The sequence below is a fragment of the Oncorhynchus mykiss genome, chromosome 4 (assembly GCF_013265735.2).
Source record: "Oncorhynchus mykiss isolate Arlee chromosome 4, USDA_OmykA_1.1, whole genome shotgun sequence".
NCBI classification, from domain to species: domain Eukaryota; kingdom Metazoa; phylum Chordata; class Actinopteri; order Salmoniformes; family Salmonidae; genus Oncorhynchus; species Oncorhynchus mykiss.
The window spans coordinates 17,389,432-17,407,024 of NC_048568.1; the positions used below are offsets into that span (position 1 = coordinate 17,389,432).

General features: G+C 45.5%; 1 protein-coding gene across 2 annotated transcripts in view; it reads right to left on the reverse strand.

Annotated features, from left to right (window-relative positions):
• Nucleotides 1–17,593, reverse strand: part of slc35f1 (solute carrier family 35 member F1) — a 112,907-nt gene that overhangs the window by 76,926 nt on the left and 18,388 nt on the right. Inside the window, exon 1 of one of the 2 annotated variants that reach the window (XM_021600420.2) lies at nucleotides 15,264–15,364. The exons of the other annotated variant lie outside the window; for it this stretch is intronic. Coding sequence (XP_021456095.1) covers nucleotides 15,264–15,316 — 53 coding nt within the window. The 5' untranslated portion in view covers nucleotides 15,317–15,364. Of the gene's footprint in view, nucleotides 1–15,263; nucleotides 15,365–17,593 lie in introns of those variants that run through there. 2 annotated transcript variants of the gene reach the window in all.

Genomic DNA, 17,593 nt, shown 5'->3' on the forward strand with positions numbered 1-17,593 from the left:
GTAGTGGGAGCATGCTGCTCTTCTCAAGGGCAGGGCAGAGAGCTCCAGTCGAACTAGCCATCTTTTGAGAAGGGGGATGAAAATAACAAAGGACAATAAGGAAGCCTAGAGGACACACTGAATCAGCTAAGTTAGCCAGATAGGAGAGGAAGGCATGGGATCACAATATACAAAAGTGAAAACTCAGGATGCTACGGCTGCCTCTACACCCAAAAGCAGTGTTAGAGACTTTTAAAAAGCGACTGCCTTTAAAAAGCAACAAAGCCCCCTGTAAAACGACCTATGTAGCATTGATATGAGTCCGAAAAATTCTAGTGTCAAAATTGACTACAAAGTTAAATGGGATAATTTTGGTCATAAAGTCAGTCTCGTCTAAAACTGAGTTTGGAACATCCATGCGTCACAACAGGTAAATTAATATTGGATTTTGATTTTAGGATGTCCCTTTGCCCACTAACATGGGGTGAACAACTGCAGTGATCGCTCTCTATCCAATAGCATAGACAGTGATACAGACCTCCGACTGTTTACATAAGGCAACATGTCACACATTTTTTGAACTTGAGAAATACTGCACCAAACACCTTAGTTAGATGTCAAGCTGCAAAACTCAAACATCCAATGTGTAGCAGAAAAAAAAAACACGCGCGCCAATCTGCGTGTTCAGTAGCTCTTTACGAACTATCCCAGACTTACTGCTGATGTTTAACACCTACACTATCACTGTATTATGTGGTCAGTTTAGTACCGACGACGACGCAGCATGCTTTTAACCCAATACAACAACACACTGAGAAGAATAACCTATGCTGATGTCAGTCATATTCATACAAATCATGTCACACAATAAGAACACAAATGTCTTTGTCTGAGAAACAACATTTTCCAGCAAAACTTTGCTCTGATTCCTCAGGGTAATTGATTTATAGAACACATGCAGACAGACAGAGAGAGAGAGAGAGAGAGAGAGAGAGAGAGAGAGAGAGAGAGAAGCCATTTTTTATGGATTTAACATGGGATGTAAATTACGTTTCTTCAAATCATTTCAATGTTCTGTGTTCTGACAATGACCCTGTCTGCGTTACAAAGATGAGTGCAAGAGCATATGAAAGAAATAAAAAGCAGTCATTTCAGGTGGATTTGATGGAACGGTATGAGACGACAAAGGAAGGAGGTCAGGGGCATTTGAAAATTATTTCTATTGAATGAAATCCCATCTAATATTCAGCAAAACATTATGTTTCTGTGAAATGTTATTACGAGAGGGTGCATGTCATTAAGAAAATAGCTACCTCTCTTAAAAACAGCAATTACACTTACATTAGTGAATGGGCATATCAAGTGATTCACCCTGGCCTTTACATTTCCCTGAATCAAATTTAAAGGCAACAAAAGTTAATTACTGTGCACCTCCAGCCCCAGAGAAGCACCCAACCCTAACTCCATCCCAAAGAACCCTCCAGCACCGGCCCTATCCCAGAGAAGCCTTCAGGACAAGCCCTATCCCAGAGAGCCTCCAGCACCAGCACTATCCCAGAGAAGCCTCCAGGACAAGCCCTATCCCAGAGAAGCCCCCAACTCTAACTCCATCCCAAAGAACCCTCCAGCACCAGCCCGATCCCAGAGAGCCTCCAGCACCAGCCCTATCCCAGAGAAGCCTCCAGGACAAGCCCTATCCCAGAGAGCCTCCAGCACCAGCCCTATCCCAGAGAAGCCCCCAGGACAAGCCCTATCCCAGAGAAGCCTCCAGCACCAGCCCTATCCCAGAGAAGCCCCCAGGACAAGCCCTATCCCAGAGAAGCCTCCAGCACCAGCCCTATCCTAGAGAAGCCCCCAGGACAAGCCCTATCCCAGAGAAGCCTCCAGCACCAGCCCTATCCCAGAGAAGCATCCAGCACCAGCCCTATCCCAGAGAAGCCTCCAGGACAAGCCCTATCCCAGAGAAGCCTCCATGCACCAGCCCTATCCTAGAGAAGCCTCCAGGACAAGCCCTATCCCAGAGAAGCCTCCAGCACCAGCCCTATCCCAGAGAAGCCTCCAGCCCCAGCAGCAGCAGCTGCAACCCTAGCTCCAGCCCCAACCCCAGGCCTGAGGAACTGGGGTGTTCGGGGGCTGACACTGAGAGGAGAGGAAAGATGCTGTGTTTATAACCATTGATGTTCCTCTCAACATCCCTCCCTCACTACCTCTCCTCCATACCCAGGCCTCTCACCATCAGGGATGTGTGTGTCCGCCACCCTCCACTCTCCCTATCTCCCACTCTCCATTCTCAAAGCCGAATCAAACACCATTTCCCCCCAAATTACTCCAGTCTGCTTCGATCGGGATCAGCGTGATGACCTACAAAAGGCTCCATCTTCTTCCAGGAGTAAATATACATTGAGGCCTAATTTAATTCCCTCCCGTTCGAGACGGGCCAGAGAGAGTGGCTCCTTCTCAGAAGACACTCTGCAGAATACTGAGACACATCCACCTCCACAGCAGGAGATGGAGAGAGAGAGAGAGAGAGAGAGAGAGAGAGAGAGAGAGGGAAAGGGATGGAGAGATGAATGAAAGAAAGGGAAAGGGATGAGTCTGAAAGAAAAATGAATGCAGCGATAAAGATAAACAAAGCAGAAGAGTGACTGTGCTTTGTACAGATTTCAATCACTGTTTGCAGTGGCATGATAGCAAGTAGCATCCCAGTAAATGCCATAGATTTTTTTTTTTTTACTCTGCAGTGTTCCCAGATATGTTCCATCTCATTTCTACAGCTCACAATAAATAAAAGGAAGTTAGTGCCCGGGCACCAGCAGATACTGCAGGAAAGGTAGAGAGGAGCAATAAAATGACAGAGAGCCATCCTCCTGGGGATGAAAGGAGGGAGTGTGCTACACCTCCACAAATTAGCCCCCCCTGCTCCAGCTCTGGTACCCAGGAAGGCGTCCTCAGAGTGGGGTAGCTCACATCCACCACAGCGGCTACAGCATGGGTGTCACCGCAGACACGTCTAAAACTGAATTATACAGGGGGGGTGGGGGGGGGGGGGGGGGGGGGGACGTGAACGATGGTTTAATCAGAACTAGGTCACCTCCCTCTGGAGACTGCCAGCTTACTCCATTCTCATTTGCACAGATAAATGTTTCTGGGAACAAAACTGCATTCAATGGACTTGCGTAATGGATGGGTAAATACCATATGAAGCAGATGATAGTCCTGTGCTAGCTGTGATACAGTAGCAGCAGCTCCCTTATGGCCGCTCGCCATTTCCCTGCCTGGCTGTCCAGGGTGGGGCTGGGGAGCAGAGCAGACAGGGAAAGGGGGATACCTAGTCAGTTGTACAACTGAATGCCTTCAACTGAAATGTGTTGGCTGGGGTGGGGTGAGGTAGGGGTGGCAGTAGAGGGTACCATCTGGCCAGCAGCAGAAGGACCCCTAGGGAGAGGCCTGGTCCACACCCTTACAACTTACCCCCTACACACACACACACACACACACACACACACACACACACACACACACACACACACACACACACAGAGTAGGTCAGCGAGTGGTGATTATCTAAGGAGATAATGACTGTGCTAAACACACACTGATGGTGCTGTGACCCCTGCTGGCCTGTCCTGTCTGCACTGCTGTCTGGGCTCCCTGTGATGAAGAGTCCTTGGTCCAGCTCCCTACACTGGTGACTCACTCTGTCCCTCTCCACCTCTCTCACTCTCTCTCTAATTACATCGCTAACCCTTCTAAAAAACCTCTCTCTGCATCATGGCGTTGTGTTTCATGTCTGCTCATCATCAAGTTGGAGGCCCTGGGTCTCAACCCCGCCCTGTGCAACTGGGTCCTGGACTTTCTGATGGGCCGCCCGCAGGTGGTGAAGGTAGGAAACAACATCTCCACTTCGCTAACCCTCAACACTGGGGCCCCACAAGGGTGTGTGCTCAGCCCTCTCCTGTACTCCCTGTTCACCCACGACTGCGTGGCCATGCACGCCTCCAACTCAATCATTAAGTTTGCAGACGACACAACAGTAGTGGGCCAGATCACCAAGAATGACGAGACAGTCTACAGGGAGGAGGTGAGGGCCCTCGGAGTGTGGTGTCAGGAAAACAACCTCTCACTCAATGTCAACAAAACAAAGGAGATGATCGTGGACTTCAGGAAACAGCAGAGGGAGCAGCCCCCCCCCCCCCCCCCCTCCACATCGAAGAGCAAGCAGTGGAGAAGGTGGAAAGTTAAGTTCCTCGGCGTACACATCACAGACAAACTGAAATGGTCCACCCACATAGGAGGCTGAAGAAATTTGGCTTGTCACCCAAAACCCTGCCAAACTTTTACAGATACACAATCAAGAGCATCCTGTCGGGCTGTATCACAGCCTGGTACGGCAACTGCACCACCCTCAACTGCAAGACTCTCCAGAGGGTGGTGCGGTCTGTACAATGCATCACCGGTGGTAAACTACCTGCCCTACATGACACCTTCAACACCCGATGTCACAGGAAGGCCAAAAAGATCATCAAGGACAATAACCACCCGAGACACTGACTGTTCACCCTGCTTCCATCCAGAAGGCGAGGTCAGTACAGGTGCATCAATGCGGGGACTGAGAGACTGAAAAACAGCTTCTATCTCAAGGCCATCAGACTGCTAAACAGCCATCACTAACTCAGAGAGCCTGCTGCCTACATTGAGACCCAATCACTGGACACTAATAAATGGATCACTAGTCACTTTAAACAAAGCCACTTTAAATAATGCCACTTTAATAATGTTTACATATCTTACATTCCACATATCACATGTATATACTGTATTTTATACCATCTACTGCACCTTGCCTATGCAGCTCGGCCATCGCTATATACATCCATATACATATTCTCATTCACCCCTTTAGATTTGTGTGTATTAGGTAGTTGTTGGGGAATTGTTAGATTACTTGTTAGATATCACTGCACTGTCGGAACTAGAAGCACGAGCATTTCGCTACACTCGCATTAACATCTGCTAACCATTGTGTACGTGACCAATGGCATTTGATTTGATTTGACTTTTAAAAAACGCTTACTCAATAGATTTAATTCAACCCTTCAATGCACGGTGAGAATGATGTGTGGTTAAAAAATGGACTGTGAGCCTGTCGCTGATGTCTTTGATAAGAGAGACCTATGTTCCTCCCTCCTGTTCCTTGGGAGTGCATGGGCCTCTCTACCTCAGCAGGGTATCAGTCATGCTTACAGTAGCTATGTGTCAGAGGACTGTATGCCTTATTTAACTAATTCACTGAGTGGGGGATTAAGAAACTGCAAAGTGAATTTGACCAGAATAGAGACAGAGGTTGATTCACAGTGTGGCCATTTTCACGGAGCGGCAGGGAAGCCTAGTGGTTAGAGCATTGGACTAGTAACCGAAAGGTTGCAAGATCGAAACCCCGAGCTGTTCCTAGGCTGTCATTGAAAATAAGAATTTGTTCTTAACTGACTTGCCTAATTAAATAAAAGGGGAAAAAAAATGTTTAAATGATCACAACTCTCTTAAGATTAAACAGGGTAATACTGTAGCATGTACTCTGACAATGACTTTTAAGAGGAAATTGACTTGCAGTATAAAGATGATTAATTGTGACAAGATTTTGATATTTATGTCCAATAACATATAACCAAACACCTCTGACTATGTAACGATGAATTGCATCAAGCTGAATCCTGTTCTGCTCATCAAACTGTAAACTGAACTCACACCAACTTTGAAACAGCTCAACACATTAAAATATTCCTTGAAGCACAGTATTTATTGAAACAACAACAACAATTCTGGACATTAACACCATAATTGCTTGTTTAAATTCATGCTCTGAAATGATATTTCTGCACAGTTTAATAACACCACAATATTCCTACGGGACTATGTGCCAGACAGTGCACTGCCTCCCTAACAGAGGACAATGATCCAGACACCATTTCCGTTCAGTGAAGTCCACCGGCACATTCCCTCACAGAGCCAGACAACGCTGCCTGTGTTCAATATGCGTGCCGGGGAGCAGTGGTCCACTGTGAAGGACTGCCTACCGCGCCACCCCTGAATAACTCAACAGTCACTTCACCGGAACAGTGCAGCAGTCATGGAGATGAACTCCATTAAATGTGATATGGATATGCTTAGCTCGGGCTATATCCTCTCAATAATATCAAGAAAAACACCACTAGAAGAACAGCCCAGCATATAAAACACCATGTGTGTCGTCAACGGCTCGTCACGCTTCCTGTGTCTTCTTCCTGTTTCCGACCTAGCTAACCCATTGGGTAGGTACTGCTCATCGGTTGTCGATCAATCTTTGCAGAGGTGAATGTGTTATCGGCTGTTATCTTTAATTGGTAGCTGTTTCAGTTAATTGCTTTAATAAACCCCTTGAGGGAACATGAAGAGTTCATTTGTAATGACCTTGTCAACATGACGGGTGAAGAGCATCAGTCCGAGAGGCAAGCAGACAGATAGAGGAGGGCTGGGTTGAAGAGATGGAGAGAGAGAGAGAGATATAGAGGCGGGCTGGGTTGAAGAGATGGAGAGAGAGAGAGAGAGAGAGAGAGAGACAGATAGAGGAGGGCTGGGTTGAAGAGATGGAGAGAGAGAGAGAGAGAGAGAGAGAGAGAGAGAGAGAGAGAGAGGCGGGCTGGGTTGAAGAGATGGAGAGAGAGAGAGAGAGAGAGAGAGAGAGAGATAGAGGCGGCTGGGTTGAAGAGATGGAGAGAGAGAGAGACAGATAGAGGCGGGCTGGGTTGAAGAGATGGAGAGAGAGAGAGAGAGATAGAGGAGGGCTGGGTTGAAAAGATTTAGAGAGAGAGAGAGACAGATAGAGGCGGGCTGGGTTGAATAGATGGAGAGAGAGAGAGACAGAGAGGAGGGCTGGGTTGAAGAGATGGAGAGAGAGAGAGAGACAGATAGAGGAGGGCTGGGTTGAAGAGATGGAGAGAGAGAGAGACAGAGGCGGGCTGGGTTGAAGAGATGGAGAGAGAGAGAGACAGATAGAGGAGGGCTGGGTTGAAGAGATGGAGAGAGAGAGAGACAGATAGAGGCGGGCTGGGTTGAAGAGATGGAGAGAGAGAGAGAGAGAGAGAGAGAGAGAGAGAGAGAGAGAGAGAGAGAGACAGGGCATCCATTGACAGACGTGTTCTCCCAGTAGCACACTGATACATAACGACAGCAAACGGCACCATGTATGGCCGTCAAAAAGACATGGTTATTATTAAAAATAAGTTTTCTGTAAAGAGCATACCTGAAAACAGAAAAGAAAGAGAGGGGGGGGTGATCTCTAAGGTAACACAAGCAAGGTCAATTATTCCTATTAAATGAGCATGTACCCTTTAATGGAACATTTGTCGATGAACTCAGCCCACTCCCCGAGGAGGATGTCACAAAGCACGTAACATTTGACCAGAAAATCCTCATTGTTCTGTGTAGCCATAATCACACGGTCTCGATAGAAAATGAAAGAGTGAACGCTGAAAAGAGTGGTAGCAATGTAGTACCACATAGCAATGACTGGAGTAACAAGGCAGCTATTATGAAGTCGCTGAATTACGACCCGACCCGCAGGACAACAGGGTGAGAAGGGGTCAATGTGTGCCATGACTTGCAGATGAATGAATAAATCTCTCAGCTACAGTACGGTATTCAGTGTCAGGCTAAAAAACAGTTTGATTAAAGCGTACAGTGTTATATAGACCAACATGACTGCGAAAATCGTGCCACTAGAAACCCCCTTCAGATCAACAGCGTCAACCTCTCCAGCCTTCGATGAGAACAAAGGGCTGCTGCCTCTGGGGTCTTTTCCTTCTCTTGAACATGTCTCTTCTCTCAAAAACGAGTAATTACAAAATACAGCACCAGTCAAACGTTTTAGAACACCTACTCATTCCAGGGTTTTTCTTTATTTTGAATATTTTCTACATTGTAGAATAGAAGTGAAGACATCAGAACTATGAAATAACATATATGGAATCATGTCGTAAGCAAAAAAAGTGTTCAACAAATCAAAATATTTAGATTTGAGATTCTTCAAAGTAGCCATCCTTTGTCTTGAAGTCAGCTTTGCGCACGCTTGGCATTCTCTCAACCAGCTTCACCTGGAATGCTCTTCCTTCACTCTGCGGTCCAACTCATCCCAAATCTCAATTGGGTTGAGGTAGGGTGATTGTGGAAGACATGTCATCTAATACAGCACTCCATCCCTCTCCTTCTTGGTTAAATAGCCCTTACACAGCCTGAAGGTGTGTTTGGGTCATTGTCCTGTTGAAAAACAAATAATAGTCCCACTAAGCGCAAACCAGATGGGACAGCGTATCGCTACAGAATGCTGTGGTAGCCATGCTGGTTAAGTATGCCTTGAATTCTAAATAAATTACTGACAGTGTCACCAGCAAAACACCCCCACACCATCACCATAGCACCACCCACCTGTAGCACGCGCTCCAGCAGGTATATCTCTCTGGTCACCCCCAAAACCAATTCTTTCTTTGGCCGCCTCTCTTTCCAGTTCTCTGCTGCCAATGACTGGAACGAACTACAAAAATCTCTGAAACTGGAAACACTTATCTCCCTCACTAGCTTTAAGCACCAACTGTCAGAGCAGCTCACAGATTACTGCACCTGTACATAGCCCACCTATAATTTAGCCCAAACAACTACCACTTTCCCTACTGTATTTATTTTATTTATTTTGCTCCTTTGCACCCCATTATTTGTATTTCTACTTTGCACATTCTTCCACTGCAAATCTACCATTCCAGTGTTTTACTTGCTATATTGTATTTACTTCACCCACCATGGCCTTTTTTTTTTGTTGTTGCCTTTACCTCCCTTATCTCCTCATTTGCTCACTTCGTATATAGACTTGTTTATACTGTATTATTGACTGTATGTTTGTTTTACTCCATGTGTAACTCTGTGTCGTTGTATGTGTCGAACTACTTTGCTTTATCTTGGCCAGGTCGCAATTGTAAATGAGAACTTCTCAACTTGCCTACCTGGTTAAATAAAGGTGAAATAAAAACAAATAAAAATAAAATCACACCTCATACTCCATGCTTCTTGGTGGGAACCACACATGCAGAGATCATCCGTTCACCTACTCTGCATCTCACAAAGACACGGCGGTTGGAACAAAAAAATCTCAAATTTGGACTCACCAGACCAAAGGACAGATATCTACTGGTCTAATGTCCATTGCTTTTGTTTCTTGGCCCAAGCAAGTCTCTTCTTCTTATTGGTGTCCTTTAGTAGTGGTTTCTTAGCAGCAATTCTACCATGAAGGTCTGATTCACGCAGTCTCCCCTGAACAGTTGATGTTGAGATGTGTCTGTTACTTTAACTCTGTGAAGCATTTATTTGGGCTGCAATTTCTGAAGCTGGTAACTCTAACGAACCTATCCTCTGCAGCAGAGATAACTCTGGGTCTTCCGTTCCTGTGGCGGTCCTCATGACAGCCAGGTAACTCTAACGAACCTATCCTCTGCAGCAGAGATAACTCTGGGTTTTCCTTACCTGTGGCAGTCCTCATATGACAGCCAGGTAACTCTAACGAACCTATCCTCTGCAGCAGAGATAACTCTGGGTCTTCCTTTCCTGTGGCGGTCCTCATGACAGCCAGTTTCATCATAGCGCTTGATGGTTTTTGCGGCTGCACTTGAATAAGTTTTCAAAGTTCTTGAAATTTTCCAGATTGACTGACATTCATGTCTTAAAGTAATGATGGGCTGTCATTTCTCTTTGCTTATTTGAGCTGTTCTTGCCATAATATAGACTTGGTCTTTTACCAAATAGGGCTATCTTCTGTATACCTCTCCTACAATTGTCACAACACAACTGATTGGCTCAAACGTATTAAGAAGGAAAGAAATTACACAAATTAACTTTTAACAAGGCACACCTGTTAATTGAAAATGCATTCCAGGTGACTAGTTCATGAAACTGGTTGAGAGAATGCCACGAGTGTGCAAAGCTGTCATCAAGGCAAACGGTGGATACTTTGAAGAATCTCAAATATAAAACATATTTTGATTTGTTTAACACGTTTTTGGTTAGTTCATTATTCCATATGTGTTATTTCATAGTTTTGATGACTTCACTATTATTCTACAATGTAGAAAATAGCAAAAATTAAGAAAAACCCTGGAATGAACAGGTGTGTCTAAACTTTTGACTGGTAACTGCAGAACCCCAGGATCAGACCAGAGCCACATTTCACCGAATTGACTCCCCAAACAGGGAGTGAGAACATGGCCCCGGATGGAGCTGTGAGAGAAGAGAGTCTGGCTGTCAGGGGAGGATCAAGTTTATCTGGCCTGAGATGACCTCATACTATCCTGATCTTTGTTCAGGTCCAGAGCACCAAGGACAGGGGAGACGGGGAGCCTGTTTCACCCCTCTCCAGGAATTTGTTTCTCTCATAATCGCCCTGTGGTTCAATTTTTTGGAGGTTTTCTACCAGACACGGTATATCAGAAACTTCACTCCAGTGGTTCATGGATACAATGTGAAACTCTCCAGGCCATGCATAATTAATGTGCTCCTAGAGTGTAATAAAAGGGTACTCAGGCGAACCCCATGAATATTTCAAACCGATAATACCATACCTATCTGAGAGAAAAGCCAGATTGCCTCATTTTGAAGTCCTCTGGGTTCTGGCAATTGAGTTTAAGGTATGATTACTCTGACAATGAGAGTAGAGCATGACAAGCACATCTGGGGTTTGATGTGAGAATGTAAAGTTTAAAAGGAAAGTTAAGTGTGGAGAGTTTTTACGGGGAGAAATTAGCCCTGCATCAAGAATGGACTACTGTTCGCTGGGATGTCAAGAGCCAGGTCCATTTCGGTCACTCAGTCTCTGCCTCTCTCCCTCACATGACTTATTGTTTGCTCCATTGCCTCTGTTTTCCTCAGACAAACATCCGCTTTCCCTGCGAGGGCAGAGGGAGTGGGCTGGCGTGCCCTGGCTGTCTCTCACACTCTCACACCCGCTCCCCTCGGCTGCGGCTGACTGCCTGTCTGCTTGTCTCCCCACACACACTGACACATTCCCTCTTGACTGGCCTGGGAAGTGGTAGCACCACTAGGTTCCTTTCATTTCTGTTTAGTTATAGGGAACCAATGGAATTGTGGTACTGTGGAAGGTGTTTACAACTGCATTGTTACAACTGCTTTCATTGAATCCGGTGCACTGGTCAGCAGGTCTGAGCTTCACAAGTGGTGTCTACTAATGGGACGTCCTTGTAAGGATAGGGTAGTATAGGGGTGTCGGTCTCCACGGTGTGCTGCTGTAGATGGGGAGACTGATAGGCTGGGGGGTTGGATGCTAGAGGCTTGGGGCTGGGAGGGGGAAGCTGGAAGATGGGGGCTGGAGGCTTGGGGCTGGAGGTTTGTGTCTAGAGGCTGGAAGATGGAGGCTGGACTCTTGGAGCTAGAAGCTGGAGTCTTGTGGCTGAAGGCATTGTGCTGGCAGCTGGTGGCCTGAATTAAGGTCAGAGGATAAACAGGAAGTCTTAGTGGGGGCATGAGCAACAGAGGGGCTGTAAACATCTGCCAAAACACAGCATCTCCTGACACCAGGCAAAGGAGGATGAATCTCAGAGAGCTCAGTTTCCCCCATTGCTTCTGCTCTAGTACTGTACGCAGGCACCTAGAAGATATTGTAGGATAGGATAGTTCCCTGGTGCTTTCTGAGCCCCATCCAGAAGAACCTGAACTGTCCTGCTGTGGCCTGGGAGGCAAGAACACCAGTTTCCATTTCAATTGACTCTCTCTCTCTTCTTTTCCCTCTCTAATGTTAACCCAGTGAGTAAACTGCCTACGGACATAAAACGAACGATGACCGCCAAACCTGCATTATTTATCCCAAAAATACATAAACTACAAACAAAAACCCACAGCCTTGGCGTTTGAGGTGCAGCCAAGATAGTTCAAATGGAAATGATTTTGGCTCCAAGTCATCTAACACTGTAGTACCGATAATCATTACTCACTATCGCTGTGAAGAGCAAACACGTAGAAGTAAAAGGTACTGGAGAGCTGTGCTTGGGCAGGCCACGTGTGCTGATTATTTGGAGCTGTGCTTGGGCAGGCCACGCGTGCTGATTATTTGGAGCTGTGCTTGGGCAGGCCACGTGTGCTGATTATTTGGAGCTGTGCTTGGGCAGGCCACGTGTGCTGATTATTTGGAGCTGTGCTTGGGCAGGCCACGTGTGCTGATTATTTGGAGCTGTGCTTGGGCAGGCCACGTGTGCTGATTATTTGGAGCTGTGCTTGGGCAGGCCACGTGTGCTGATTATTTGCTAGTTTGACGGACATTTTCTTCTTCTCTCAAAGATGTAATGTGTCTTGTGCCGACAAATGTAGACACCTGAAGCAAAAAAAATATCTGCTTTAAACGTGTCAAAAGGAATAGCAAATGCACTTAAGATAAGACTGACAAAAGCACCAGACACTGGCTGAATGAAACCATACAAATTGCTTTTTTTCTTCTCATCAAAGAAGTTACCATGCCAAGTGTTTTTGTTGTGCTCTTTCAATATTTAACTCCTGTCCTCCACTTGTGGTGACAGGGGAACTGTCTAGATAAAAAAAAGCAGATAGCCATTATAAAAAAAGAAGACAATAAACAAGTGTTTCGTCCGTCTGCAAGTTCAAACAAGCTACTGCTGAGACAAGCTGTTCTTAAAAGCACAAAGCCATTTGCGGTGGCGAAAACACGACTAGAACTCGTGAATACAAATGTCTGTACACATTTTATGTATGTATGCATGCATGTATGCATGTATGCATGTATGCATGCATGCATGTATGTATGCATGCATGTATGCATGCATGCATGTATGCATGCATGCATGTATGTATGTATGCATGCATGTATGCATGTATGTCTGTACACATTTTATGTATGTATGTATGCATGTATGTATGCATGCATGCATGTATGTATGCATGCATGTATGTATGTATGCATGCATGTATGCATGTATGTCTGTACACATTTTATGTATGTATGTATGCATGCATGTATGCATGTATGTCTGTACACATTTTATGTATGTATGCATGCATGTATGCATGTATGCATGTATGCATGCATGCATGTATGTATGCATGCATGTATGCATGCATGCATGTATGTATGCATGCATGTATGTATGTATGCATGCATGTATGCATGTATGTCTGTACACATTTTATGTATGTATGTATGCATGCATGCATGCATGCATGCATGTATGTATGTATGTATTTACAGTATCAGTCAAAAGTTTGGACACATACTCATTCTAGGGTTTTGTTTATTTGTACTATATTTTCTACATTGTAGAATAATAGTGAAGACATCAAAACTATGAAATTAAACACATGGAATCATGTACTAACCAAAAAAGTATTTCATATTTTAGATTCTTCAAAGTTGCCACCCTTTGCCTTGATGACAGCTTGGCATTCTCTCAAGCAGCTTCATGAGGTAGTCACCTGGAATGCATTACAATTAACAGGTGTGCCTTGATAAAAGTTCATTTGTGGAATTACTTTCCTTCTCAATACGTTTGAGCCAATCAGTTGTGTTGTGACAAGGTAAGGGTGGTATATAGAAGATAGCCCTATTTGGTAAAAGTCCAAGTCCATTTTATGGCAAGAACAACTCAAATAAGCAAAGAGAAATGACAGCCCATCATTACTTTAAGGCATGAAGGGTCAGTCAATCTGGAGAAAAATTCAAGGACTTTGAAAGTTTCTTCAAAAGCAGTCGCAAAAACCATCAAGCGCTATGATGAAACTGGCGCTCATGGATAAGTTCATTAGAGTTACCAGCCTCAGAAATTTCAACCCAAATAAAGTATTCACAGAGTTCAAGTAACTGACACATCTCAACATCAACTGTTCAGAGGAGACTGCGTGAATCAGGCCTTCATGGTCAAAACTGCTTCTAAAGGGCACCAATGAGAAGAAGAGACTTGCTTGGGCCAAGAAACACAAGCAATTGACCTTAGGCAGGTGGGATTCTGTCCTTTGGTCAAATTTGAGATTTTTAGTTCCAACCTCCACTGTGTCTTTGTGAGACACAGAGTAGGTGAACTGATGATCTCCGCATGTGTGGTTCCCACCGTGAAGCATGGAGGAGGAGATGTGATGGTGTGGGGGTGCTTTGCTTGTCTGTAATTTATGTAGAATTCAAGGCACACTTAACCAGCATGGCTACCACAGCATTCTGCAGCAATATGCCTTCCCATCTGGTTTGCACTTACTGGGACTATCATTTGTTTTTCAACAGGACAATGACCCAACACACCTCCAGGCTGTGTAAGGGCTATTTGACCAAGAAGGAGAGTGATGGAGTGCTGCATCAGATGACCTGGCCTCCACAATCACCCGATCTCAACAAATTGAGATGGTTTGGGATGAGTTGGACCGCAGAGTGAAGGAAAAGCAGCCAATAAGTGCTCAGCATATGTGGGAACTCCTTCAAGACTGTTGGAAAAGCATTCCAGGTGAAGCTGGTTGAGAGAATGCCAAGAGTGTGCAAAGCTGTCACCAAGGCAAAGGGTGGCTACTTTGAAGAATAGTAAAATAAAATAAAAACCTTGAATCAGTAGTTGTGTCAGAACCTTTGACTGGTACTGCAGTCTCTCCCCTCCGAGGTTTTCACAGACAGGCCTTGGGGCCTCAGAGTTGTATGATTATGTTAGTTTTTCTTCAGTCGGGCTGAGTCAAACAGAAAGTTAGCAGCACTCAGCACTCCTCCACTGTTCCATCAGTCAGTCGTCCTCGTGGCCTCCTGTCAGACATGGGCAGGCGAGTGGCGCCAGTGTTGCGCAGAGACCTTCATCTTTCATCTTTCTACCTACTTTAGGAGATGTGTATTTAATCCACGCACTGGCAGCTCCTTGAGTCCTGCGATACATCACTGTTCCAACAGCAGACACAGCAGCCAGCCACAGCAGGTGGGCAGGTTTATAATGGTGCATATTTCTAGCATATTCAACTGCCAGTCATGTGTCACGGATGGTCACACTGCTGATTATTTTGCGATTCAGCTACATCTTGGCTACTAGGCTCCTTAGAGTACATGGTATTCATGATACATGGTAAAGGTCATGAAAACCCAGTGAAACTATTGCTACAGTACTTCAGCGTGGTGGGATAAGTGCTCCTACAAAAAATGAAAACGATACAAGCAAAAGAGCACGTCTTGCAGACGTTTTCCAGAACAAGACACTTAAATGTTTTAGCCAATGGCTGCTTACAGTAGAGGAGTACGGAGGACAACACCAGCAGCTTGGGTGAAAGCAGAGCCCATTCCACGTTCCCCTTCTTCTCTAGACCCATATGGTGATCAAAATTCATCTCCCGGTCGTTGATATCCAAAAGCAACGCGGCAACAGTAACATCCCCGGCTGATAGAGTGGGTGAAAAGCCTGTTGAAGTCACCCTCAGAGAAAACGTTGTGTGTTAATGAGCCGGGTATGGATCGGACACCCTGGGATAACTTCACGTCTCCTCAAAAATCCTTCACACTCAAAAGGGAATGAATAAAGGGGCCGAGGTAATCAATAGACTCTGCCTCACATACAACGCTACCAGTTCCAAGAAAATGACACGCCACAAATGTAGTTTGCGTCCTTCCGAATACATTGCATTGTCAACAACAGTGATTGCTATCGAGTTGTGAATCGATGAGATACCGGCACACCACGGTCAGGAATAAACAAGCATGTGGAAGTTCCCTCCTAATGCAATGCACTGTCATCAACCAGGTCTGTAATCACTATCAAACTTTGTGTTGCAGTGTATAAGCACGCAACGGTCTGAAATGAGCAAGGCAATGTTCCCTTCTAAACATTCCTTAGCCTAAAATAGCCCGAATAATGGCTCCCATGGGATGTCATTATAAGAAATAAATTCACATAACACAGCAGGGCTTTCCACATCTCAGTGGTACGTGAGAGAGGGTCTGAAAAGACATAGCATGATAACTCTGGGTTATTTTTTACCATTATGATTTAGTCATCCCTTACCGTTCGTCTTTAAGACAATGCTATGTGTCAAAGACTGAATTTAAAAGCTAGGCAGAGTATGACAAATTACCCCAGTTACTAGGTTTGAATCCACAATGTTTCAAACACAAAAAACTGCCACTGGAAGAGATACGTTTATTTTTATTTCACACTGAATACAAGGTGAAACACTTGTGCCCTGCGATATTCAAGAACATTGCGCAGTGATTTATTTGAAGACGGATTTCTTATCAGTGGAGAGAACCCTTCCATGTCTAGTATCTCCTCATTGCCATTTGCCAATTCTAGATAACTTCTCTTCTGCCTAACAGAAACAGACAGACAGTTTAATAGACCAACCGACAGACAGAAGAAGCAGGCTACACAGCCCCCTGTACTGCTGCAGACTATATTCTAGGCCTGAGGCCCTGTGACTCAGTCGCCTCACTGTTCAGAGCCCTAAGAATAACCGTCGGGGACAGAGCTGGTGTGTCCTGTGTGTGATCTCATCATTGCGGCCCACAGAATCCCTCTTTGTTCCGCATTCATGACCCCTGGAAGAGTGCACCAGTATTTTTTTGTTTGGGAGGGGGGTCACTTTCTCACACACATGGCCATTCATCTCCTATGTGTGAGGAAAATTGTATGGAACAAGTCCTTATTGAGACGCGGAAGAAAGATAAAGCCATGTTCTCTCTCCACATCTTTTTCTCTCTCCGCCCATTTCTCCCTCCATCTTTTCCTTCCCCTCTCAACATCCCTCTTCTTCTAGCTATCTTTCCTCTCTCTCAGTTTCCTTCTTGGTCAAGCCCTCTGTCTATCTCTTCCCCTCTTCCTCCCCTTGTCTCTCCCTGTATGTTCCGGTGAGGGCTATTCCGCCAGTGTCTCTGGGAATGGACTGACTGGGTCCATGGTGGCTGGCTGGCTGCCCCGCAGACCTGACCTACAGTACTTCACTAAGCCCAGCCTCATCAGTTGGGGAGCGCTGTGGTGTGGTGTAAGGAGACACTACACTCAGGAGCGTCCCAGACCCAACTAGCTAACACACAGCCAATCAGCAGAGCTTATTCATCCAGTTCAAGGCTAGCGCCACTAGCTAATTAGCTACATCCAGACAGTCAGGAATCCTACCCAGCACTCTCAGCTCTCTTGCCCACAGATTCCTATTCATCAGTGGGGCAGTGTGCTCGGCTGAGCCTGCTAAACTCCCTGGGTCCTGGGGGACTGTGGGAGGCCTGGTTTGGCTGTCTGAGAGAGTGGTCACTCTGCTTTTCAAAAACACCTGGTAGGATGGGAATATCAAACATGGAAGTGAAGTAATTAACAGACTTCCTCAGCAGATAGTCGAAAGATCTTCTCCACCACTAGATAACAGTGTCATGTGAGGTCTGGCACTTAAGGTTTAATAGTGCATATGACATATTGAATCTGTGCAGTCTGAGGTTTCACTCTGACAAATGTGCATCTCTGGGTTTCTCTATATGCTGGCAGGTATGGATTTACAGTCTGTGGTGCCGCTGCACTGGCATATTGCATGTTGTTGCCAATTCCATATGGCACGTGCTCAAAGTGAGCAATCA